Source organism: Alternaria burnsii (genome assembly GCF_013036055.1).
Source record: "Alternaria burnsii strain CBS107.38 chromosome Unknown 750, whole genome shotgun sequence".
Classification (NCBI taxonomy): Eukaryota; Fungi; Ascomycota; class Dothideomycetes; order Pleosporales; family Pleosporaceae; genus Alternaria; species Alternaria burnsii.
The window spans coordinates 1,550,753-1,576,550 of NW_024066108.1; the positions used below are offsets into that span (position 1 = coordinate 1,550,753).

The window sequence follows — 25,798 nt, forward strand, 5'->3', positions numbered from 1 at the left end:
CCGGTCCAGGATATCTATTTCGTACTGTAGAATGCAACACCGTGTGTGAAGCGTTATGTAATTAGAAAATCCAGCTGACGGGCACTGGGAACTCTTCTACGCTCAGAAGTAAGACCATGAGCTTACGAACGCGTTTCCGAACCGATTGATTCAAGTATTTGTTCCAACTCCTGCGTCGCTGCCTCATTACAACTTTACCCAGACCTTATGACTCCTCACAATATTCTTTCCATCTTCGGATCGCTCTAGCACTCGCCCTTCGTCCACAAGATCACGCTTACCGAGCGCCAAACCAGTTCCTCCGCCCATTATCTCATCGGGGGGTTGCGGTGCTGGCCATGGTGCCGGTTTAACAACGAAACACAACCACGGCAAAATGCCCGTCATCCAGACTGGGTTCGCTGGTGAGCCCTGAAAGACGTGTATACTGGAAACATATCTGTTGTGACCAAACTGAGGCTTGTGCTGCCCAAGAAGGTATCCTATTGCTATTCCGTTCGGAGACCCTATACCAAAATTGTTAGTACTATGCGCATCATAGGCATCATGGGTGCGCAATATACCTAACAAAGCCCAGTATTCAGAGGCTTCTCCAGCTACGAACTCAGTTCCTGGCCAGGTTCTGAGTGGTTGACCGTTCAAGGCCCTCAAAATGATTTGCCGAGTTTCTTTGTTGACAATCTGGTGGGAGAAGACGTAGTTGATATTGCCCAACTTGCCAGGGCTCATTCTCTCCCACATGCCCCAGGCAATATCTGAACTCGACCTCAGCGCTGGTAGCTCGTTCTTTGGAACATTATCAACTCCCCACTGGTTTTTGGCCGCTGATTCTGGGGACTTGCGGTTGATCATATGTATGACGCCATCCCTCGCGTTGATGCCTATAGTGTAATAAGAATTTGTGACCCTGTAGCTTACTCCGTCAACAGTATAACGTTGTTGGTCTCTGGGTGGCATCTGGCCGTTTGGCAATCGGTGAACGGCGGGGCCACCTCGGTGGACATAGGAGAAACACTTGTTCGGTCCGCCATACTGGGCACTTCCTGCGCCGATTCCCAGGGTCTGGAGGACAGCTTCGAACATAGGTTTCATGGTGAAGTCGCACTGGTCCTGAATGTCCTCATTCATACTGTTGTCTTTATAACCCCAGGTCGTAAGTTCGTTTTCGAGGGTGCCAGTCCATGGACTGTTCAATGGAGTACCAAACCTAGCAGCGTTTACTGGATCGAGCGTATTCATCAGCTGGAGCTTCTGGCCGCGGCAGCCGCAAGTCTGCCATAGAAAGTCATCAGCTGGGCCAGGAGGCGCTCTCTTGACTATGCTACCACTATCTTCAACAGCGAGACTCCATGTGTTAAGTGGAGTCTCGTTCAGAAGGGACGGCGGAACCTCGCCCACGACCAGACTGAGGAGTGTGGCGAGACGTAGAAGTAGTACGGTTCGCATGTTGCGGATCTGCTGATGGAGTTCGCGTGGAGGAACGGTAGATCAAAGGACAGAGAGAGTACATGGAGAAGCGGCGCTAGATGTGGTCATGTAGAGCGCACAAACTGATTTTCAAGCAGGAAAAGCCCAAGCTTTAGTCATTTGCGTCCAAAGTGAAGGCGGGTGGGAAAGACTAGAAGCTTTAGCGTAGCAAGCAACACAGTGAAAGGCAAGGGTTGGCCCATACTTAGAGCAAAGTGAGTTTGGATTGTCTTGGGGCTACCATGAGGCATCCGTTTGATTAAGCTGATATATCACGACCGAATTACATGCTTGAACCGACAACATACACGAATGTGTAATCTGTAAAGAATTGCGCAATCATGACTTTATCCAAACCTTATGACTCCTCACGATGTTCTTCCCATCGCCGCTTCTTTTGATCACTCTACCTCCATCCGTGTTCGTGAGGGTTGCCATACCAGAACCCGGGGGCGGTACTAAAACATCCATCGGATCGGGCGGTGCAGTTGGCGGTGGGTTAGGCGCTAGGCCAACAGCGAAGATCATGTTCGAAAGCGATGATCCGGTCTTGCGATAAATGCGAATACCCTGAACATAATAGTTGTTTCCTAACTGTGCCTTGTGTTGGGCAAGAAAATATCCCACTCCTATAGCGTTTGGACTACCTAAACCCAGGCATATTGTCAGCGCCGTTCTGAACTCGAAGCATCAGACATTCCGTTACGTATTACGAGAACACCTTAGTGAGAACATACCCATCAAGGCCAAATATTCCTCGGATTCTGGCGTGATAAGAAACCCAGGAGGATTCGGCGGCACTTCATCTAGCCCTTTGTTTTTCAGTATCCTATCGATGACCTGCTCGGTTTCGCTGTTGATTATGGACATGGATGCAAAGAATTTGATTTTGTTCAGTTTGTCGCCATCTTGAATTCGATTCCAATAGGCCCATGCTATATCTGAACTCGCACGTAGAGCGGGCAACTCATCAAGCGGAACCGGATCATCATCACGTATGCCCCATGTTTCGCGGGCCTCAGCTTGAGGGGAGCCCCGGTTGAGGAATAATATGTAGCCATAGCTTGGGTTGATCACCATGGTGCCATGAGCGGCCGTGGCCTAAATAGGGAAGAGCGTCAGTAGAGAGCGCGAAGACTGTGGTAGTAGAACTCCCTGGCGTGGGCTTACCCTATACTTTCGACCATCTTTAATGTAGTACTGCTCGTTGAGAGGTGGGAGATCTCCATTCTCATCCCTCACGATGTCGCTATTACAATGACTGTATGAGACACAATGGTTTGGCCCACCATGGAGCGAGTTAGTTATTGGAATTCCCAGCGTAGCGAGGTATGGGGCGATCCCGCTAAAGTCGAAGAGATCTGGGTCTTTAAAGTTATCTTTATAACCCCATTCTGCAAGCTCGTCCCTCATCTCGCCATCCCAAGGAGATGCCAAGGGACTCAGGAACCGAGCGGCTTCGGGTGGGTTTTGGGTCATTGCAAGAAGCAGTTTTGCTCCTCGACATTTGCACTGGTACCAAAGCTCATCGTCAGCAGGGTTGAGGTTGTCGTCATTATCGTCGTCGTCACCGTCGTCGTCGCTGTCGGGGTCGCCGCCTGGGTCAGACCCTCTTGCGCCTAAGATGAGGTTCTTGTATCTGGGAGAGTCGACGCCAACATTGGTAAAATTGAGCAGAATCTCAGTCGAACCGAGAGCGATGAGACCCACGACCAAGATAATGTACGTGAGCTTCATGTTTAGAGTTTGAATGTCTGAATGCCTATAGGTGGGTGTTTCCGTTTCATAGCAAGGAAGAAAACAGATATAGCGTTCACCGGATGAGCGAGCTATACTAGCGGCCGGAAGTCAAGGTGAAAGACCAAGGTGCTTGGATAGGCCCACTCAAAAGCTAGTTCACTTACTGCGCGACTTGGGGTTGGATTGATTCTAAGTGAAGGGGGAAAAGGCGTTGAGATGGGGTGTCAGGCAGGCATCTACCAACATCATCCCATCATTTTACCCATGCTTTCGCGTCAAAGCTTTGCCCAAATCTTATGTGTTCTGATGAAATTCTTCCCATCTTTACCCCTCCTCACCGCTTTTGCCTCTTCTGTCGGAGCGCCAGGAGTGTCGTCCGGGTCAGGCATCGGTGGCGTATGCTTGTCAATGTAGAAGAGTAGACTAGGATAACCATAAGGCTCAAGATCATCGCCCCTAAATATCGTGATTTTCCAGATAAAATTGGCGCCACCAAGTTGCCTCTTGCGCTGAAGAAGAAAGTAGCCGGCTCCTAAGCCCTAAACGTGGGTATACGAAGTCAGTGTATGTCTCATAGGTAGTTCGTGCAGGCGTAATTACATTTGGTGAACCTAAAGAACGTCAGAGTGAGTAGTGTTCTGATGGAGAAGGACTAAAATGGAGCATGAGACTACATAGTAGGTGAGATAAGACGTACCAATAAGTGCAAGAGCAGCTTCAGCTTCAGCCCCTTCATCCGCTCCCACAATGAGATCTGTTCCAGGCCATTTCTTTGCCTCGTCTACTCCCATCGCTTTCAAAGCCCTTGGTATAATGACTTTATTAGTCTCGTCGTTGACGATCGTTAGAGACATGATCATTTTGATACCTGATTCGCCTTCGACCCTGTTCCACCCGCCCCAAGCTAGGTCTGAGCTAGAGCGAAGTTTCGGCAAGTCGTCTTTGTTAATTTTCTCCTGTCCCCAGAGCGTTTGGGCCGATTTCTCAGGCGAATGGCGGTCGAGGAAGTAAACGATACCGTCTTTCCGGTTTATGCCAAATTTGCAAGTGGCGCCCGTGGACTGTCATGCTATAAGAATTAGCCTGCTGGATGATTTCGATTCAATGGAGCTACACGCGTCTGACCCTGTAAATCTTTCCGTCCGCCTCATATCGCTGCTCGGATAGCTGAGGCAGTTCCCCATGCTCGTCCGGGAGAACCGTCGGTCCATAGCCATGCTCTATCATAAAGCAGTGGTTCGGTCCGCCCTGACCTGCCGAACGTGGGTCAATACCGAGATCATCGAAAGCGTTGTCTATATAATAGGTCTTGAAGTCGCATGAGTCGTCCACCAGCACGTGATTAGATGAGTCGTCGGAATATCCCCATTTTCTTAGTTCAGGCTTTAAGTCGCCGTCCCATGGGCTCTGCGTGTAGGGCCATTTCAGCATCTCTGTTGACTCTTGTTCGTCAAGGGACATGGCTTTGACAAGCGCGGCGCCACGACAATATGCCTTCTGCCATATTGGATCGTGATCTTCGGGATCGACGGTGACAGTCAAGAATGTTGAGCTTGAATCGACAACGGTGAGATCTTGATGGAGGTCCGGTCCAGGCGCAATTCTACTCGCCACAGAGGCGATGAGGATAGTAAGACGACAATACAAAAAGAGCTTCATACTCAGCTATTAGTCTAAGTCGTGGATTCCGAAGGAAACGAACAAGTTGTATTAAATCTAGGGAAATTTGCTAAACCCCGATGACCTATAAGAGCAAGGGCAAGGCGAGCGCCATGACGCAATGCAACAAACAGAACGATCGTTCCCATCACGAAGTGAATACAAGGATCCATGTAGAATCTCGACCTAGTGCGGCCTTTGTTGTCTTACACACTCCACTTCTTCTTCAAGGCCTCGACCTGAGTCGCATTGACGCCTAGTACACTCCCGTGCCTCAAATTCTGAGGCCAGGCACTCCGGTCACTCGCTGTCCATTTTCCACCCTTCACGTCAGAACTTTCGTAAGGTCTGTATCCGTCTGCTCCGTAGAAGTCAAGCAACAAATGCGCCTTGCCGGCAACTTGATTATCCCAGTAAGGCGCAGGACCTAAAGTTTGGTATATGAGGTCAGTATGTGTCTCACGTCCAGCTCGTATAGGGACATGACTAACCTTCTACACCAGAAGCGATGATAGCGTTAGCACCTGCAGGCCTAGACCAGGTACCAAACAGCCCATTAGTGGAGATTTCTGTAAAAACAGTCTTTGCACTTTCATCCTTCAAGAAGCGCGCGTATGCATTGTTTCCTAGGGCCAGAAATTCCTGGTCAATAATATTGGTAGGTGATCGGTTGATGTAGTCCTGGGGCGCAGTGAAAGTCTTGAAGTCTTTGGTGTATGCGTAACGGATTCGAATCGATGAAGGCGCACCCGTATGTTGCGGATCGGAAGTAGGGTAAAATTTGCTAGCCCAGTGAACGAAGTACTGGCCCTTGGCTTCGTCCCAGATTGCACTGGGTGCCCACACCATACCTGCTGTAGAGTCTTCAACGGTGACAAGACGTTCGTTGGTCCATGTTACAAGATCGGTAGACTCCCAAACGAAGATTCCACGAGAGCCTGTACGTTGAGATGCATCCCATGTTGTCTTGCCAATGTCAAGGTCTGTGCCAATGATGTACCATTTCTTGCCAGCTTCTGCCGCTCCACCAGATATGATAGCTGGATCACGAACGCCCTGAGTACCTTTCGTAGGAATTATAACAGGTTGGCCCTTATTCATGGCAATCATGGAGTTTGCATTGTTGCCATTGGAAAGGTAGAAGTAGACAGAGGGCTTGTCACCAAGGAAGAAGACGCCAAGGTAGTTCGTGAGGGAAGAATCGGCACGTGGCGCTATGCCGTACCTTGCGAAGTCGAGAGTCTGAGATGGAAGAGCAAGGACGCTAGGGAGCAGGGCGCACAGAGTGAGAAGACGCATCGTGAGGGAAGTCTCGTGAGTTTGGAATGACGAGTGAAAAAAAAAGGCTCTAGCGACAGTTTATAGAACTCTTGGGACATGTGCCCGTCTAGCTTTTCCACGCAGTCCGTGTAAAGTACCATGTCCCGAGCATTCCGCAACGGCTGTCCCTCCCAAGAGGGCAAGGTACCCAGGCCTCGGTGGATTTAGAAACATCAAGTCAGGAAATCGAACACATGTGCGGGGAAAATCCGGCATTACTTCAATCAACCCCGGTTTGGCAAGAGGGTGTGGGGTTAGATTAGAGTTGTATACGAAGGATGTGGCATTTCTCCGGCGCTACCAGTTTCCAAGACGCTACGTGAGCAGCCTCGGCAGTTCGGACAAATGCAGTGCCATAACAATGTTGCGATTAACTATAATAATAAGCTCGTGAAACTTTCGTGGTTGGCTACCGAAGCGACTAACCATATTCTGGGGTACATGAGTTCCTAGCAGCTTTCCGCGTGACCGGTTAGTGTTACAATACTGCGCCCAAACGTCATAGTATGGGATGCAGCGCAGCACGGCGTTGTGGTTTGTATGCCGCGGTTGCTATTGTGAGAATGTATAAGACAGTCACTCCAGGCGTGGTTCAGTCATCATCGCTGTCGTAACCAGCTACAAGCATGGTGGATAGTTTTGAGGGTGGCGCAGCAGCTTTCGTCTGGGGCGCTGGATCCGATGCAGGCGTCTTCTTCTTGATGCCTAATGCGGCGCTGAAGTCCTTCTTTTCCTTTGACTTCTTGGTGAAGGTTGTGACCACAGGTACTTGGACAGGTGCATCGAACATATCTTCATCGATTGTCTCCTCGCCGATATCAGGCATGCTCCGGTTTGAGAAGGCTTGTCGTGCAGCCTCTGCATCTTCTTCCTCTTGCTTCTTCCGTCGCTCGTCGACCGCATCGGGCGGGACATCGGTTCTTTTGCCTTCGCGGTTTGCCTTCTCCAGTCTAGCGTTTCTCGACCGGATCTCGTCTAGAGCATCTGCGATGGCCATCTCTGTCTTCGCATCGTGGACTTTTGATTCGAGTTCCTTCATCGCATCGCGCTCCGCTTCCTCCCTCTCTATGCGATCTAAGCGCTCTTCTTCGGTCTCTTCGTTTAGCTTGGCCTCCCTCCATGGCTCGAAGTTTCTCTTTGCGCCGCGCTCGCATTCGTAGTCCATGTTCTTGGGGTCGGTCTTGAAGGTGATCTCGCCGGAGCATCGCGTGCATCGGATGTAGAAGCGGAATATGGCAATGTTGTAGTACTTTTCATCCGTCGTCTCTTTGCGCGCGTTGAACTTGCGCCCTTTGTAGATGAACTCGCCGCAGTGGGTGCACTTCATGGAGAAGGGGGCCATGAGACGGACCGTCATCAGCTTGGGACCGGCATTCTTGGGACCGCGTTGACGCGTGATCTTCGAGGGGTCGAAGTCTGGTGGGTAGTACTTGGTGAGCACTTTTCGTTCAGACATGGCGGCGGATTACGCGAAGTCGACGTTGATCGGGGATTCGGGACGGTAGTTTTGGAATCCAGAGGCGTTTTGTGTTGTGTGAATGGGGACGTCGCGTGATGCGGTCGCGATGTGGTAGCGGGTGCTGAGTGTCGGAGATCACGTCTAGGTGAAGGCGACCTTGGAGCGGAACTTTTGGCTGACTAAGGCGGCCCGCTGCTGCAGGAACCCCGCAAACATGTGCTCTCGCGTCAGGTAGGCGCGACCCTGGCACCATCACCGCGCCGCCGCCTACTGCAACCTCGACTGGAGACAGGTTTTTTTCTTTGTGGAAACCTGCTGACCTGCCTAGACAGACTCTGTCCGATGCAATAGCAAAATTATGGAGAAATATCTTCGTGAGTGGCGCCAAGAAGCCCTCAACCGCTGCCAGTACGACACAGCCATCTTCGTCGCAGACAAACTGCTGGCCTTGACAGGTATGAAGACCGCATCCATGCATTAGCGCATACTGACGGCACATTGTAGATGACGACCAAGATGCCTTCTGGCTAGCCCAGGTACACTTCACCACCGGCAACTACAACAGGACGCAATCACTCCTGGCACGCGGGAACCTCGTCGAACGCACACCACAATGTCGATACCTCGCCGCGCATTGCTCCCTAAAGCTGGGCAAATTGGACGAGGCTCTGAACATACTGGGCGACAAGAACCCGACTCATCTCATCTCAGCGCCAGGCAACACGCGTACCAAACTGCGGCATGTCGATGTCAACACACGGGCAGGCGCAAGACAGAACAAGAACGGCTCGCGCAACGAGCGCTTACCCACCAGCGAGGAGCGTGACCGGGAGGATGTTAACAACATCAAGTCGGAAGCAGGCATGTGCTATCTGAGAGGCGTATGCTATGCAAAGCAGAATTCCTTCGATCGGGCCAAGGAGTGCTACAAGACAGCGGTGCAGATTGACGTGCAATGCTTCGAGGCCTTCGATGCGCTCATGTCCAACTCACTCATGGCGCCCGAGGAGGAGTGGAAGTTCTTGGAGTCGCTCAACTTCGACACCATCAACGTCACCAACAACCCTTCGCTATCGCAAGAGGCGGCTTCCTTCACCAAGACACTCTACACCACACGATTGTCCAAGTACACCAGACCAGACGAGTTTGCCAACGCGACCGAGACACTCACAACCCACTACAATCTTGGCGAGAATCCAGATATCGTCCTCTCCAAAGCCGACCTCATGTTCACCCTCTGCCGCTTCCGTGATACCCTTGCCCTTACATCAGCCGTCCTCGCCAACGACAAGTACAATTTCAACATCATGCCTATACACATAGCGTCCTTGCATGAGCTCGGAGAAAAAAACACCCTGTTCCTGCTTGCGCACGAACTCGCGGACACAAACCCCTCAGAACCATGCGCTTGGTTCGCTGTCGGTACCTACTATCTCGCCATCGGTCGCATAGCTGAAGCACGCCGCTACTTCTCCAAGTCCTCAATGATGGATCCACACTTTGGCCCTGCCTGGATAGGTTTCGCGCATACTTTTGCCGCAGAAGGAGAGCATGATCAAGCCATCTCTGCCTACTCTACCGCCGCACGCCTCTTTCAGGGCTCGCACCTCCCACAGCTTTTCCTCGGTATGCAGAACCTTCAGTTGAACAATCTCAGCCTGTCACGAGAATACTTGAAGACGTCATATGATCTGTGCGAGAACGATCCGTGTCTTCTTAACGAGATGGGCGTTGTCTATTTCCACGAAGGACAGCTGCTAGACGCTATACAATTCTTCCGCCGTGCACTGGCCTTCTCGGAACAAAATGAAGCAGATCCGGATGCTTGGATTCCCACACGGATAAACCTTGCCCACGCACTTCGAAAATGTGATCAGTTTAACGAAGCACTTGCGACATTTGACGAGGTTCTTCGCCACGGCAACAAGGACCCTAGCGTCTTCACCGCGAAAGCACTAGTGCTCCTGAACCTTCATCGAAATTGGGATGCCATCGTTACCTTGCACGAAGCCCTCGCCGTCTCGCCCCAGGACCCTATGGCTACCTATCTCCTCAATCGCGCGCTGGAGATGAACGAGTCAGAAAGTGGGCTCCTCGAATCTGGACGGGCTGACATGACCGAGGGTGCGGACGAAGACGAAGAGATTGAAGAGTTAGAACGAAGAATGAATGGCAAGCTGCGTGAGATTGAACAGAATCGCAGTGCGGGCAGGCGAGGTCGTAGGAGACGGCATGCACAAGGCGTAGCAGACGAAGACCTCAGCGCTTTTGGGGAGAGTATGGTGGTCGACTCGGATGAAGGCTAGTACTTGCTGGCTTCTTTTTGAATATACAAGCAACAGCCATGGATTTGGATATCACTCATAGGCAAAAAGGCAAGGTACTGCGAAACTATAGGATCACGGTCGGGCGTCACATGGGCTTTGGATCATGGCATAGCGTGGAGTGAGCGGAGTCTGTAAACTTCTTTTTCTGCATAACCGATACCATATCACAAGCGTTTGTTCTTCAAATGCATTTCATTCTTGCAATTCTGCAATGACTCCTTGTGCCTATTTGCGCTAACGTTTCGACCCTTTTCCCGCAAAAGCCCTCTCCCTCGTACTCGTGATAGAACCATCGCGCTTACATCGACTACGAAGATGTTGGACGCTCCCTTGGAGTTGTTCTTGTATGTGGAATGTAATCCGAATTACGAAGTGACTAGATCTGGTTACTCCATTTCCTGAGTCATCAAAGTCACCATTGACTGTTCCGGTGGATATAGCTGAATTTCTAGTTGACATCACCTTGTCGGCAATCTTTTCGTCCTGATCACGCTGTCGAGGTTTGACATCAGATGTGAGAGACTTCCAGTGGATCGCTTGCGTATGACTACTGTCTACTGATTGTCGCGAAGGTCAGAAATGGTACCGAATCTGGCTACGGTCAGCGGATCAACAAATGCAGATAAAAGGTATCTAGCTGTCGACTCACATCCTTGAATGATAACAAGCATAGCTCAACTGGGTCCTTCAGAGGGTGATTTCCTCTCCGTACGGAAATACCAGGACAAATCTTGCGATAAAGTCAGTCCATTAACAGAGGTAAAGGTAGCACTGCTTGATTTGCACCTTTGGCATATCCCCATCTTTGCATTACTGTCTCAATCCCTTTCCTGGTAGTTTTCCTTGCGATTTCCCTGCTCTTTCCCTTCTCCAGTAGAGTATCATAATCGGTGTGCATATGTCGTACATGTGCAATGACAGCAAGCAAGACTTTCCGCGATAACGGTAGTGAACTTGCTCGACCGACTCTCCCAGAATGCTTCTTGAAGCCGTGCCTAAGTACTGTTTCCTTGGCCGCTGCAGGTATCTTCGGAAACTGGACGTCTACCTCGGCAGCTGCTTTGGTGAGACCAGTAGCATCGCGTTGCGCTGTTGTAGCGCGGCGAGTAGACAGCGTTTGTTTTGCTTGTGTGTGAACCTTGTGCAGGACACTCAGAGGGACACGAATCCCGATCGTCTTGTTCTTATCTACAACAATGTATAACTTCCGGCCCTTTTCATGAGTAAGCTTGCGGCTGTGGAGCGTCTTGTACCGGTCGCCCTTTGGAAGATAGCCATATTCCTTTGGCATCGGTGTTTTTGGTGTCACCTCAATTTCTTGACGCATGGCTACATAGAGCGGGTTCAATACTTGTGTGACTTGCTGGCGCCTGGGTCGTCAAAAAATGCAAGCCTGATTCTACTGCCTACTCCTTGTCGTCTAGCGCGCTCAAGCGAGATAAGTGCAAACAAAGGGGGCTCTGAAGCATTGTTGATGAGGAAGCGCGTCGAGACGCGTCGACTCGTGGATCGACAAAGGATCTGCGTCATCGATATCAGGCGCTAGGCCAGAACAAGCGCACACATGTGACAGCGTGCCCAAGTGTCTGGTAAACGTCCAACGACATTCTCACGTCTGAGACCTCATAATTCCATCTATCTTAATCCCGTCGTGCGGAGGTATTCCTTTGTTTCACTTCCCGCGCGTCAAGACGTAGTTGAAGATGATGATGTCTCCTTCCCCGCGGTCCGGATCAATCGGCACCCAAGTGCTAAGTTTGGCACTCAGGAGCGTTGGTCCCACCTGCGGTCGCCAATGCGCGGCACAGCTGAAGCTTACCCGACTCCACAGCAGCCACGAACAGGCACCATGACGACGCTTCAGTGGCACCTATAAAACCTTCAGCCACACTTATGGACCCCTACTTTTCGCAGTCTCGACCTCCATCCTTGCTTTTGGATTGTTCTAAGCCGTTCTGGTCATGCAAATCAAACCCTTGAAGAGATCGGATACGACACTCAGCGACGATACTGAGCTTACCAACATCACATACAACGACAAGTATGTTGTCGTGTATGACTTTGGAAGCGTCGGTATGTTTCGTGTGATCACGCCCATGAGGCGGCTGGCTGACAACCGCTAGATGTCGATGTCGCCATTGCGGAGTGCAAGACCTTGTTGCATGATCTAGAGGCTGCAGGCCTCAATACTGAGGTGCGCCCGGGCTATGATCAAACATTGCTGGTATTTGTGCAAGCGCCTAGAGACCTGCTTGGCAATACTGTTTACAAGTCCCGGTACGTGGAGCTGTCCATGGACTATTTGCCCCAGCACAAAGCTTACTGGTAATCTTGACAGAGTCAAAGACTGGCTGTATGCTATCACCAAAAATCATCCTGGCGGTACTGCAAAGACTGTAGTCAGCGCAGCTTTCGAAGCCGAGGACCTGCTGTCAATGTATCACCTCGTCAACTGGCGCAAGGAGCTTGGAGGAGCAGGTATCACTCCAGGATTTCCTCCATGGGAAAATGTGACTTCCATCTTCCCATTACACAACCAAGGTGCGAACCGCGCATTGCTGGCGCATCTGAGCACACGTGTGTTTTTGGAACCGGCAGACCTAGATCGTATCCGTGATCTTTGGGGCGCCAAAGTTGCGTTTTACTTCGCCTTCATTCAGACTTACTTCCGTTCTTTGGCATTTCCGTGTGCTGCTGGCGTTTTTGCTTGGGCATTCCTACCAAAATACTCTCTCCTCTTTGCACTGCTCATTGGTGTCTGGTGCACAGTGTTCTTGGAGTATTGGAAGATTAAGCAAACCGACCTTGCTATCCGATGGAACACACGAGGAGTAGGTGATCTCAAGGTGAACCGCCCACAATTCCGTTACGAGCAAGAGATTATCGATTCAGCCGGGAGGGTACGACATGTATTTCCGAGGTGGAAGAGGATTGTGCGGCAGCTCGTCGTCGTACCATTCGTCCTCATTAGTGCTTTATTCCTTGGAATTCTTATCGCTTTTGTCTTCACTATTGAGACATTTATCGGCGAGGCATACGAAGGTCCCTACAAGTTCTATTTGGTAAGTACACTGCCAAACGTTGCTGCATAAACCTAATTGCGATCTAGGAATACTTGCCTACTGTTCTTCTCGCCGTTTTCCTACCATATGCGACGAACTTCCTGGAAGACATTGCTACTGCATTGACAGAATACGAGAACCATCGAACAGCTGATCATTACGAGATGTCGCTGACACAGAAGATCTTTGTGCTCAACTCGATCACAAATTACTTGCCAATACTTCTCACGGCATTTGTCTACGTACCTTTCAGCGGAAAAGTTGTACCGTTATTGCAGAACGTTATCGATGCGACACTAGGCGCGCAAAACAGGTCGAAGACAGTATTCAAAGCTGATCCTGACCGGTTGCGCAATGAAGTCATAGCACTCACCGTTACTGGACAGGTGTCAGGCGCAATAGAGGAACTTGCACTGCCCTGGTTGAAGACGCAATTAAAGCAATGGTGGCGCGACCGACAAGCTAAAAGAGCGCATAACCGGAGCAGCGACTCATACGTAGGACCAATGGAAGAAGATCCTGCGGAGTCTCGTTTTCTGCGCCGCACAAGGAGGCAAGCGTTGAGGCCACCATACAATGTACAGGAAGACATTGCAGAAATGGTCATCCAGTTTGGCTACCTTGCACTCTTTAGCCCCGTGTGGCCTCTGGTACCGATTGGCTTTTTTATCAACAACTGGATCGAGTTACGGTCCGACTTTCTGAAGATCTGCGTTGAACATCAGCGTCCTCACGCGACACGTAGCGACGGCATCGGACCATGGGTAGCTAGTCTAGAGTCATTGACATGGCTGGGCAGTATTAGCAGTGCTGCTATCGTTCACATGTTCGGTACCCAGCGATTCCTTGGCGAGTATCTTGGCTTAAGTACATGGGCTAGTCTACCAGTCACCATCCTTATTTCGGAGCATATCTTTATGGGTTTTAGAGCTGCTGTACGATTCGCGTTATCCAGGATTGGCTCCGAGCAAACACGGAAGGAGAGAGCTGAACGGTATGCGAGGAGAAAGAAGCACCTGGATGAGCTTGAGGCAACCGCAGAGAAGAAGTCACATCTTGATGTGGCTGAGCGGGAGAGGCGAAAGAGTGTTCGCATCAACGCAGCCGACATCTTCTGGACCAAGCAGGCGGATACGGGTGCAAGCGCGGACACCGGCGTTAGTATCATCAAGGCGTTGAAGACCGCGCAGCAGGAGAGCATCCTCACTGGGCGAGAAAACAAGATGGACTGAAGTGCAGCGTCAGGATAGGTAGACAAAGAGCTTTTTCATTCTCTCCGTGTATGTACAAATTCCCCAACCACCAACCAAAAAGATATATACAGAATTTCACACCATCGATGGCACGCGACAGGCTTACTGCAGAGCAGCAAGAACGGTGTTGTAAGCAGTCTTGGCGTTGTAGTTGGAGTCGAACAGAAGCGGGTTGCCCTGAGGCCTCCAGGAGTCGGAGTCGCGGACACCCCAGACGGTGATACCAACACAGTTGCTCTGGTTCAAGCAAGCCTTGACAACGTTGGTCCAGTCGGATTGCTGGGCGTTCTGGATGTCGACCTCGGTGAGCGCACACTCGGGAGCTGCTCCGCAAAGCGCGGCCATGGCAGCTGGGGCGTTGGCACCCTGGCCAGATTGCAAGTGACCTTGGGAACCGATACCGTCGATAGGGATGCCGGCAGCGATCCACTTCTTGACGTTCCTGACCATGGCCTGGGTCTTCGCGTAGGAAGCTTGGTCCAGGCTGAGCGTTTGTTAGTATAATAACATTCCGCATAAGAAGTTGTGCTTACTTGTAGTCGTTGATGTAACGCTTCGCAGACGGGTCCGCAGCCTTGGCAGCCTCGAATGCAATACGAACAAAGTCCTCACCAAGGACGTTGTAGAAGACGCTGGCACGGAAGTTGCCGTTCTCCTCGAACTGATGGATAGTCAGTACTTGTGCTGCGTGTATCCTCCCCACGAGTATGTACGTACCATCTCGTTGATGACATCCCAGGCGTAGACCTGACCCTTGTAGCGGCCCATCAAAGAGCTGATGTGGTTCTGCATGACAGTGGTCAAGGTGGCCTTGTCCCTGATGGACGAAACCCAGCTGGGCAGCTGCGAGTGCCACACGGTGGTGTGACCGCGGAGGAGCTTGCCGTTGTCCTTTGCGAACTTGGCGGTCTGGTCGGCAGTGCCGAAGTTGAACGAACCACGCGAGGGCTCAGTGGCATCCCACTTCATGCTACCCAACAGTCAGCTCTACATAATTTTTGCTTCGAGGCTTCATGAGACTCACGAGTTCTCGGGTGTAATTTGACCGAAGTTCGCCTTGATAATGGCACCGTTCTTTCCACTGTTGAAGCGGCCTGGGTCAGAGCAGGTACCGAAGTACTTCCTGCCCTTTGCCTTCATCGCAGCATCGATGCTCTGAGCAGCCTGACGCTCATCGAGGAAGGCTTCGGGCTCAGCGAAAGGCGCAGCCGAAACCAGCGCGGTGGCAGACAAGATGGTGATGAGAGAAAGCTTCATGGTGAATTCGAGTTATCGAGACTGTTACTTGACTTGGAGACTGTAGAGAACGTTGGTGGCCGGATACCTCAATATTTTGTCAAGCCTCAGCCTACTTATAGCAAATTTCCATTTCCCTCGGCCCTATCCAGATATTACAGACAAGATTAGCGATGTCTCCACCCTCCCTCTCATTACGAACAATATCCATATACCATACCGACCTCGGTTCCTCCTGCACATCCAACGCCACCAGTATGGGGAAGAGTGCATTAGCTCCAGGACAATTACCTACACGCAGCAAGCTGCGGAAGATTAATCTAATGCGCCACGGTGCATGCAGGTGGTCGATCAGCCTTTACTCAAAGTGCACCCTTCGCCTCCCCAATGCAGTATAGACAACGAAACAAAGCTGTTTCACATTAATCTAAATGAAGCTTCCGGCGCCGGTTCTTGTCATCCTTAGCACCGTCCTAATGTTCTTTACAGCCAGCTTGGCACCTTTAATCGCGGTTAAATGCAATGTGCCACAACAACCGATCCCTGCATACACGCTAGGGAGTTGCGTCACGGGAACGTGGTTCTAATCCTTTGGGATCTGATATGAGTCTTGGGCGTATTGCCGGTGCCAAAAAGTGTTCACTGAGGATTTGGGTGCCTCTATTCGTGGAGAATACAGATTGATGAACGTGGGGCGGTAAGCGATTACGCGCCGTTAGGGGCACTTCATCCGCTGTGGAGTCAGATATGGGGAGCATATCCGGGGAAGGGCTAGATTGGGTGGTGCCTTCTATCCGGGGAAGAAAGGCTCTCAAGGGCTTGGTGTTGCGCTGACCTGGTACGTTCGTCGTTGTTCATCATATGCAACAACATTCATAACAGCCTCGAGTAGCATACCATGTCAGCCAATTGCATGCTGTTGTTGTGAGATGTAGTCTAATTTCAGTCTCAGGTGGCAAGATATTTGCTTATGCATGTGTGGCGAGCCTCGGTCATTTGAGGAAAAAAGCATCTTCATATTACACTACATCACGGCCAACAGCTCAAAGATGGATAGCCTCTCTGAGCTATAACTTCGAGAAAGATATGGGTCGGCTGATCAGAAGGCAAATAATACTCCCGGAAGTGTTCGTCCCATGTTGTTACTATTCTCCCTGTCCCTTTATCACCTTGCATACAACGGTTGACGTTTCCTCAACATTAAAAATCCTTTTTTTTTCACAGTGCGACAGCCCTGTATGTCGTAGGAAATCATGTTTCTGCAAGATTCGATTCCACGAGGGCGCACCGTGTAGAAATTTCAATACGAAGTATGGTTGCTGAACAACTCACGTTCTCCACGTAAGGATGTGTCTGCTCATCCGATCTCATCGATTTAAGCACAGGCACTCTTTACCGCCTAGTGGAATCTCTCATAGCGACGGAAAATCTAATCTGGGCTTTGGGACTACAATCCCAGGATAATTAGATGGCCTCTGCACCCACTCGCTTCTCTCGCATAGACCGATTGACCGACCTGTGACTCAAAGGTGTTGAGATAGCGGGTGATGATCGTTATATGCATAGCTAGTAGGCACCTTATTCTACTCATGTCCGTTTTCGAGCTCGAATTCTCGATGAAATCCAATAGGCGCAACTTCATCGAGTAGCTGTGGATGTGGGTCATTTCGAAGGTCACTTAACTCTCGAGGTCATCTCGGAATCAGTGGGCGACTCGAAATGGGTGTATGCGTGATCTACGGTGGATCCGAAAAGAACACCAAACATATACACCATGATTCCGAATCCTTAGAGTGAAAATGGCTGTCCAGGGTATCGTGAGAACCTACTCGGAGCTTGACTCGGCGTAGGTAGGCGAAAGAGCTACGCTGACCAGCTGGTACTTGTTCTGGTTCAAGATAGCGATCATGCTGCCCACTCATTATTCTCGATTTTCCCCGTAGATTTGTTCTCAGATATCGCAAGGTAGGTTGTATGATAGCCTCGCTCTGCACGGCAACGATTTTGCGCTGGAAATTATTCATGAAAGCTTCTAGTCGTCGAAGGTAGATGTTAGTGAATCTGTGATGTTCTTAGGTTAGATATCTTTTGTCTTATGACGATCTAGAATGTAGTACATGAGTATCAGTACGAAGGGGGATGGCGGATGCATTGTCGCAACGGCGCAGTACAACTAAGCCTAATGTAGCATTTCACAATCAACTTCGTAGTGAGTCTAAGATAGAGATCATCAGTCTGTGCACAATTACCAAAATTCTTCTTTACTCATTGACGGTGCCAGGACAACAGCAAGACAAAGTTTTTGAAAGATTTTGAATTCGTTATTCATTCATGATACACCTATCAAAACAGAAACCAGTAAATATCCTTGTCACCCCCATTATTAATCTATCTGCTGACTGTTAGCCTTGTCCTTGTTGCGATAATGTTGTACGTACACACATTTGTTTGTCACTCGAGATCTAAATCGAAACGCCTAACCACGGCTGCAAGTGCATCCTTTCCTCTTGGCAGGATCCACGCTTGGCCACCCCACACAGATAGCGCCTCCTGAGCATACCTGGCCGCTAACACCACAGTTGTCTTTGGCGCAGGGTCCAGAGTAGCCCTGGGGAAGAGGATCGGGCATAGCGACAGCGACGCTAGCGAGGAAGGTAGCTATGATGATAGAGAAGCGCATGTTGGCGATGTGAGGTTGAAGAGGAAATCGAATGAAGAAGTAGTTGTGGTGTCGTTGGTGGCGCTAGTGTCGTCGTGAAGTTGGGCAGCTTTATAGGAGAGAGGACGGCAGAATCTAGAAAACCCGGTGTCCGTAGTACAGTAATCACGCAGGTGTCGTATGCTGCTCCTGAATGGGCAATCGGAGGGCGTTCGATTAGAGGTGCGGTTGAATTGTAAAGTAAGACTTTGATGTGTTGTAAGCTGAGTTCGGGATGGGGCGTTTACCCTCCCTTCTTATATACTCATGTCAAACCTGAAGTGACGTGTTTAGTCTTTTGACACAATACTCAAAACATATTCACAAGACCAGAAACAGGAAATGTGGGTATTCGATCGCTGGTCGATAAGACCCTAGTAGGAAAGGTCCAAGAATGAAATGAGATGTAGGCGGGGATTGCCCTCCGCGACTCCGCTTGGGATGACGCACATCGCGTCGCTGGAGCGTGGAGTCGTATCATGGGTCACCGGAAACAGGCGTTTTGTTTGGCTGCTTGGACAGGGCAGCCCTAGATTTTGACAGTGCGGCTCTAATCCGGGACGATCTAAGGCCTTGAAGTCAATTGTCTTTGCGTGCCACGGACTTGGCTCCTTGGCTGGCAGTGGGCGGTAAGCCGATAACGTGTAGATCGTAGGCAGTGCTTGAGTAATCTGGCTATGAATATATCCACTGCGGTATTTTTCGTAACAGCCTTACGCGTTTGTCTGACGCAAAGAATGGCGATGCTCTTGGTGGGGTTCAAGGTACTGTTGATGATCTTTCCTATGGTGTTGAAGCCAGACTCGTGTGTAGATTGCCGAGAGGATCCCGGAGTCACGCAGATCCCAAGAAAGCCAAGATTATGCCTTAATTGCGATGCAACACTCAAGTGTTCTTGTAATACGTAGGTGGGTTTAGGGGGGTGCATATTGAGAGTTTGTGGATAGATGAAACTCGGTTGTGTAGACAGAGTGTACATGCGAATGTACATGCTGAGAGGCCTGGCACATCTTGGAGCATCGTCATAGCCGGCTCAGCATATGTGGGGTAGATGGCAGTGCATGCTTGGGGAGAGTAAGAATAGATGAAGAGAGGCCGACTGAACAACGAAAAGCAAGACACTGACAAGGGGGAGATGAGTGCATCCTCACGATGCTCGGTTTCGCAGGTGTAGAGTGACGGAGAGATGGTTGGTTGTCGACGATAGAGCATGTGCTTTACGCGTCGGGTAACGCGTGCCTGCCTTATCTCCGAGCTCCAGGCATCACTCGACCCCATCTTCCCCACCATCAGCCAACAGCATCACGAACACCTACATGTCCACTCCACAAGTGCAAGTGCAGTATGACGAACAACAACGACAATAATCGACGCGATCACACCCGACCCGAAGACAACCCCTTCATCGCCTTCCGCCGTTTCGCCGATTCCCAGGTCTCGTCGCTCCTCAACACCGTCTTCACGCTTCCCGCCACCATCGCGAACTACAACAACGCGCATCACGCCCGCGAGCAGTGTCTTTTTGGCAAGGCCGACGAACGGCAGTGTGCCAAGCTTCGCGACATTGAAGCTGACATTGCCGAGCTGCGAAATGAAAGCCGAGAGTTGTTCAGGATTGGCCATGTCCAGGCTGTGTTGCGCAATAGTGAAACCCTCATGAAGCTCGATCGCAAAGCCGACGAGATAAGAAAAGAGATACTTGGCGATGTAACAAAGAGCGATGAGCTGCAGACCGCGCGACAGAACGATGCTGGCCTCGTCGAAAGGGTGGCCAACGAGAAGGGTCAGGAGTGGGGATGGTCGTGGGACTGGGGCTTTCCTCGACCGTTCGACAACGAAAACAGGGGCTCGTCGGCAGCCTCTGACGAAGATGGGGCTAGGGAGTGGATGCAATTAGAAACATTGCTGCGGATGCAGGCAGAAGCGAGAAGATTGGCCGAGGAGTTCAAGGACAAGGCTTGGGACGATCCTGTGACAGACGTCGCAAAGTTCGACAACTACAACGAATCTCGCCCAGAAGACGGAAAGCCCCAGGTGTGGACATGGTCCAAATCCTGGCAATGGCCGCCGCCAGCAGATGCATCGCAGATCGATGACGCTGCCTATTCTCCGCGCACACTCGAGCAGAACCGCGACATGGACAAGGCCGGCGTGCCTTGGCAAGCGGCCTACGAAGATCTTCTACGAGCCGAACAGGCCGAATCTCCACACTGTATGAGGGGCAGCGAATGGAGAGCCTGGGGAAGGAAGAGGACCCCACTGTTACAAGAGCGCAAGGAGACGTTCCAGGACAAATCAAAGACCAGTCATCCTAGCGTGGTGGATGACGATACATCGGACAACTACTGGGTTCATGGCAAGATTCCCATCACGCAACGCCAGCTGGAAGAAACCATGGATCGCGATGAGGAGCCAAGCTGCCCTCACCTTGCAACGAGCGACGAGCCGAGCTACGAATACAGCCACGATCATGAAGACCAGCACGATGATCTTCCCACGCCGAAGCAGGACCGGTTCCCCTACGCCGACACTGTCAGGCGTGACACATACAATACTGTTTTGCACGCAGCACACGAAAGGGATGAGGAAGCAGAGACTGAGATGGATGTGTACGAGCGTATGGACGCTGTGTCGCGAGGCCCAGCCTCAGCACCCGGGCCCACTTCGGTATCATCTGCGATCGCTGAGCAGATGAACGAGGCGAAGCCTTCAATTCTTTCCACGCTTACGACGACCGAGCGAACTGTCGCGTCTGACGGCTCCATAACAACCAAAGTGGTACTAAAGAAGCGGTTCGCGGATGGACGAGAAGAAAGCTCAGAGACTGTACACACCCAGCGCGGCCAAGGAAATGATCAAACGCCACGCGATCCTTGGAAGGCGTTCCACGATACGCAATTGGTACAGGCCGAGCCAAAGAATGGAGAAAAGAAGAAGGGCAGCGGCTGGTTCTGGTCCAACTAGCTTGACCATGCTGATACATGATCTCCGCAGGTACATCTGAAGCTAGAATGCATCTCAAGGTGATGGCGACACGATTTTTCTGGCTTGAACACGTTGCTCACAAGCTTCGCTCGTTCTTTTTGTTGATCTTCAAGGCCATGTTTGCATGTTTGGAAATTTTTGGAAACATAGCTGCGCATACCCCTCTCAATCAAATACAGCCTTCCTTTCTCGTAAAGACGACGCCTTATTCATGTGCACTGACTCCAACCTGACAACAGGACGTTTGACAGATCTCGCTTGTCAAGGCTCTCAATCTCGATCTCGATAGCTGGAACAAGAATAGAGTTTTATAGAATTCATCATTAAAGTCAAGAGACAATTATCAAGGCGAGATGGCTATCGTTACTGGATCAGACACCATCCTACTATGTTGCGACACCGCAACGCTCTTACTCCTCTCCTTTACACTCATCGTATCAGGAATGATGGTGTTCGCCCTAGAGATTCCGTCATCCCATCCATCCCCGCCTTGATCCGTCTTCTCTAGGCCCCATACACCATCCGCAATCGCCCTTGCTTTGTACTTGATGATCAAGCCCACGGTGACAGGTCCAAAGATCGTGTTGAGCACAATGGCCCATACGGCGGTGATGAAGGCTTCCTTCGACAGGTAGGGCGTGTTATTGAGGCCGATCTGCACAACAAGTAGGCCGATTTCGCCGCGCGCTACCATTGCAGAACCAAGGAGCATGGCTGGCCAGAAGGTGGATGTGAAACATTCCCGGATCGACATGCCAGGTGGTCTGCGCAGGATAGTAGCGAAAGGTATGACAAGGCCGACAACGACTTTGGAGATCAACATAAGCAGGGTGTAGACAAAGCCTTTCCAGAATGCCTCCGCGGCCCAAAGATCGAGAAACGGGATGGCAAACCCGATGGAGGCGAAGAAGAGAGGTTGTAAAAGGTACTTCACCACGTCGAGGAAGTACTTCTCGAATGTGTGCATGAATGTAGGGCAAATTGCGGGTTCGCCTGCATCGTCGTATTCGGTGGCCTCGGCGATAGAGCGAGCTTCTGCCTCTTCTGCCTCTTCGCGGGAAGGTGGATGGAAAGGGCCAGTTGGGTGCTTGGATGGGAGGTATGTGAGGAATGCTCCAGCCATGAAGGATCCGTAGAGAACTGAGGTCCCGCCAAAGCCAGTAATGCTAACAAAAGCACACAGAACAAAGATCATGACGATCACGTTAACGACATGACGCTTGCGTGTCTTTGGAAGATGCGGCTCGACGAATTTTCGGTATAGAGGTGCTATCACCCATTTGTTGAGGATTGGAGTGAGTATGGCCAGAAGGCCGGATACTAGTGTAGGGCGTCCGATAAGCCAGCCTAGATTGGGAGAATCCTCACCTCCTAGGGCTCCTAGTTGACCGATTACGCTGATAGGTGTTAATGGCCTAGTAGTATTGCCGAGTATTGGGTATCTTACCTGGCCATGACCAATCCAGATACATCATCGAATACAGCTGCACTGACTAGAACAGTACCAACTCGGGTATCCGCAAAGCTGATCTCCTTGGAACTTTTTCCCAGCACCACGAATGTTGTTCCAAGAGAAGTGACTGAGAGCGCAGCGCCCACGATAAAAGTTTCGATTGCGCCGTAGCCGAAACCGACATACAACAGAGCATATGTAAGTCCGATTGGAGCAACGACCCCTATTGTCGCAGCGATAGCAGACAGCCCAAAGTTCGCTTTGAGCAGATCCAGCCGCACGGCCAGTGCGCCCTCAAAGATAATGAGAACAAGACCAATATATCCGAGAGCAATGAAGGCCTCCTGCCACGCGATTGGTATGATCTCACCACCGATGGGAAGTCCATAGATCAGACCGACTATGATCTGCCCTATGAGACCGGCGCGGAATACACGGTTGGAAAGCCACTCGCCAAAGGAAAGCCAAAAGAAGAACGACACGAGGACGAGAATTTGAATAACTAGTACGTGTCAGTATATGCTGCACCGCTTGAAATCCTGAAAAGCTCACTGTTCGGCTCATGATACTGCAAAAAGCCTTCTGTCGTTGGAGGAGAAGTGTCGCCTGCCATGATTGTGATTTGTCTTAGTTGGGTAATGTTGCGAAGTCCGCTTGCCTATCCCAGGCTTTGCATGGCTTCCTTTGCATCTTTAAACAAGTCTGCAGTCGCCTTATCATGCCGATCTAACACATGTTTCGCATCTCATAGTCTGAGGTCTTGAAGATACATGTGGCGGCCAGCCAAGCAACTGCGCGGATGCGGGCCCTTTATCTGGGCTGAGGCAACAGAAACTCGCACATGCGAGCGAGTCAGTGACATCTCGACTCTCAGCCTCAAAGATGCCTGCTCGCTACGGGTTTCTTCTCTTATCTGTCGGAGTATGAGGCTATACCTGTGATGGGCGGCAACTTGGCGTTTCCGCTCCGCGCTTGGCTTGACCATGAAACCACATCTCCGCCTTTAGTCTAAACAGCAATTGTCGGAGGCGAATACCAAGTGTTGGGAAGTGGGTCAAATTCGGTTGTGACGGATGTGTTCTGAGTCAGTCGTGGGGAAGATTGGGGATGTTCGACGTTAGGATTACTCATGTCTCCTGTCACTTTACCAAATCCCAGGGTCCCGCCTGGCCTCATCGAACTTTTTTGTTCAGGAAAGTCATATCCTGTCTAGTAAGACAACCTTTGGAACACCTGAGAGCGCTAGGCGTGCCAATCTTGTCGCTAGTTACATGATACGTTGAATGCCCGGATGGTGTTCTTATTGTACGATGCATGTCTACAGGTTATCGGTAAGACTCAGGGTAGAAAGGGATGGTTGAGAAACAAATGATCGTTGTTTAAGAGGGTAGCTATGGCGTCGCATGGTATGAGGTTGAAGGTAGGTGGGATGTGTCGCGTCCTGACATCTGAGCGACTTAGAGCCAGAGCTCTAGCCTTAGTCGATCTAAACAACCAGATGATGCAATGGTCCAGATACGAGGACAATGGCATAGCACGAGATTAACGATGCCGATGACGTGTGCCTAAGTCAGCGGAGAGGGCTGAGAACATCCCCAAGACGCGACGCGACGCGACGTAGCGCCAGAAGGCTAGTCCGCAATCGGCAGAACGTGCCTCCAAGTTCTCGACCACTCCAACCCCAGACCTTACAGGAGTCTTTTGCATCAGCCTATATATATGCTCCTCTACTCTACGCCACCGTGTTCATCTAATTTTCATGCCATGTCGCGCGTTGCAAGAGCGAACAGAAGCGCCGGCCGTCAGTCTCCGCCTTCTGCATCGCTGTGCCACAATCTAATCCTGGACCCAAAACAAAAGGCTCAACGTGTCAAAGTAGGCCACTGAGATTATCACATTCACGAGATACTCTGGAGATCAGCTCAGCTCTCTCTGCGAATACCCTGACGTGTTTTGAAATCTTCTTCACTCTCGTTACGCAAGCAAGCAAGCACCATGTGTAGACTACGATGCCATTACCAAGAAAGGTAGCATACTCTCGCTTTGGTAGCCAACAAATATCTTCGTATCTTGTTAGAGAGCTCGTCGTGCGCTATCCCCCAAAAGAAGATGTGCGGCTTTGAAGTTCTCAACAGCATTCTTCAACCATCTCCTGCTATCAACTGTCCTCACAAAGTGTGAACGAAGAACTTCGTCCACGAGTGCATGGTCTGATGCTAGCACCCAACCGTAGTGTGTACCGATCTGCTGAATCTGCCTTTGCATATTTGCGGCTATCTTCGACATGCGTGCACCTGCAATCTGTCCTTCTCTTGTACCTGGAGTGGCTTGCATGAATTGGCTACAGAGTAGGTTGAGTTTCTCAAGACAGCTTAAAATCTTGCCTTTTAGCTCGCTGATTGTTTCAATGAGGTCCTCGAATTCTGAACCGGACGCCCCGCATCGCTCACGACTTAGGGTTTTGTGTCGCACTGTTGTTTCCAGATGTAGTCGCATATGATATCTCGCTTATTAGACTGGGTATACTAGGCGTGGAAGGGGGCTCTGAAGATATGCTTAACCTTTTGCTATCATTGTGTGATGTCGAAAACAGTTACATCGCCTATTTCAATTTGCCCCATCGTTACATATCTTGCTTGCTTCACTTGCTGCAAAGGTGATGGTAAATGATATGGTAATTAGGGTTAGATACAAACAATGTCGTATATTCCCTGCCAAATCTTCGAAGCTGAAAGAATTACTTTACTTGCCAACGCAATCAGATACTCGTCGATCCTCTAGTGTTCCTAGCAAGTAGTCTAACCGCTTCGTTCTTGTTCTCTCCAATTTTGTCCAGTTCCTGTGTCCCCTGATCTTCTCAGTGAACTGTGAAGCAGATACAGATTACCAGCGCTGTTTCGATAGCGAGATGTGACTATATCGTGTTGTTCGGTGCGCTGATAGCCACACAGGAGCTGTGACCTCAGACTCTACAGTGTGACAGGCCTAGCATCGAGTCAGACCGTACGGCGGCTTTGGTACATAATCTGCAACACATGACAAGAACAAAGACATGCCTTCTTCACCGATGCCCTAGCTTCTCAACCCTTATCAAGCACGAGCGCGGTGTGAAGTTTCTTTTGTGCCGCCGAACCACATT

General features: G+C 50.6%; 10 protein-coding genes across 10 annotated transcripts; 3 read left to right on the plus strand and 7 right to left on the minus strand.

The window, feature by feature from the left end:
• Positions 1-186: 186 nt before the first annotated feature.
• Positions 187-6,165, minus strand: GT037_001936 (uncharacterized protein; the record flags this gene model as incomplete). The annotated part of the gene is made up of 11 exons (XM_038926983.1): positions 187-506; positions 564-1,458; positions 1,840-2,114; positions 2,205-2,568; positions 2,638-3,296; positions 3,536-3,746; positions 3,808-3,818; positions 3,905-4,268; positions 4,333-4,872; positions 5,268-5,293; positions 5,358-6,165. 11 exons carry the CDS (start codon positions 6,163-6,165, stop codon positions 187-189), a joined length of 4,473 nt encoding a protein of 1,490 aa, XP_038790275.1.
• A 613-nt stretch (positions 6,166-6,778) lies between these two features.
• GT037_001937 (mrna splicing protein yju2) lies at positions 6,779-7,642 on the minus strand (the record flags this gene model as incomplete). Its single annotated transcript, XM_038926984.1, has 1 exon — positions 6,779-7,642. The coding sequence occupies one exon, from the start codon at positions 7,640-7,642 to the stop codon at positions 6,779-6,781; it is 864 nt and encodes a 287-aa protein (XP_038790276.1).
• Positions 7,643-8,003: 361 nt separating this feature from the next.
• GT037_001938 (anaphase-promoting complex subunit cut9) lies at positions 8,004-9,951 on the plus strand (the record flags this gene model as incomplete). Its single annotated transcript, XM_038926985.1, has 2 exons — positions 8,004-8,100; positions 8,150-9,951. 2 exons carry the CDS (start codon positions 8,004-8,006, stop codon positions 9,949-9,951), a joined length of 1,899 nt encoding a protein of 632 aa, XP_038790277.1.
• A 763-nt stretch (positions 9,952-10,714) lies between these two features.
• On the minus strand, positions 10,715-11,299 carry GT037_001939 (uncharacterized protein; the record flags this gene model as incomplete). Its single annotated transcript, XM_038926986.1, has 1 exon — positions 10,715-11,299. One exon carries the CDS (start codon positions 11,297-11,299, stop codon positions 10,715-10,717), a length of 585 nt encoding a protein of 194 aa, XP_038790278.1.
• Positions 11,300-11,933: 634 nt separating this feature from the next.
• Positions 11,934-14,266, plus strand: GT037_001940 (uncharacterized protein; the record flags this gene model as incomplete). The annotated part of the gene is made up of 4 exons (XM_038926987.1): positions 11,934-12,045; positions 12,096-12,249; positions 12,311-13,034; positions 13,082-14,266. 4 exons carry the CDS (start codon positions 11,934-11,936, stop codon positions 14,264-14,266), a joined length of 2,175 nt encoding a protein of 724 aa, XP_038790279.1.
• Positions 14,267-14,389: 123 nt separating this feature from the next.
• GT037_001941 (glycoside hydrolase family 10 protein) lies at positions 14,390-15,544 on the minus strand (the record flags this gene model as incomplete). The annotated part of the gene is made up of 4 exons (XM_038926988.1): positions 14,390-14,771; positions 14,821-14,948; positions 15,005-15,257; positions 15,312-15,544. 4 exons carry the CDS (start codon positions 15,542-15,544, stop codon positions 14,390-14,392), a joined length of 996 nt encoding a protein of 331 aa, XP_038790280.1.
• A 2,455-nt stretch (positions 15,545-17,999) lies between these two features.
• On the minus strand, positions 18,000-18,152 carry GT037_001942 (uncharacterized protein; the record flags this gene model as incomplete). The annotated part of the gene is made up of 1 exon (XM_038926989.1): positions 18,000-18,152. One exon carries the CDS (start codon positions 18,150-18,152, stop codon positions 18,000-18,002), a length of 153 nt encoding a protein of 50 aa, XP_038790281.1.
• A 1,413-nt stretch (positions 18,153-19,565) lies between these two features.
• On the plus strand, positions 19,566-21,185 carry GT037_001943 (uncharacterized protein; the record flags this gene model as incomplete). Its single annotated transcript, XM_038926990.1, has 1 exon — positions 19,566-21,185. The coding sequence occupies one exon, from the start codon at positions 19,566-19,568 to the stop codon at positions 21,183-21,185; it is 1,620 nt and encodes a 539-aa protein (XP_038790282.1).
• Positions 21,186-21,549: 364 nt separating this feature from the next.
• Positions 21,550-23,272, minus strand: GT037_001944 (sodium-hydrogen antiporter; the record flags this gene model as incomplete). The annotated part of the gene is made up of 3 exons (XM_038926991.1): positions 21,550-22,603; positions 22,654-23,161; positions 23,212-23,272. The coding sequence occupies 3 exons, from the start codon at positions 23,270-23,272 to the stop codon at positions 21,550-21,552; spliced, it is 1,623 nt and encodes a 540-aa protein (XP_038790283.1).
• Positions 23,273-24,732: 1,460 nt separating this feature from the next.
• Positions 24,733-25,155, minus strand: GT037_001945 (uncharacterized protein; the record flags this gene model as incomplete). Its single annotated transcript, XM_038926992.1, has 1 exon — positions 24,733-25,155. One exon carries the CDS (start codon positions 25,153-25,155, stop codon positions 24,733-24,735), a length of 423 nt encoding a protein of 140 aa, XP_038790284.1.
• Between the last annotated feature and the right edge of the window lie 643 nt (positions 25,156-25,798).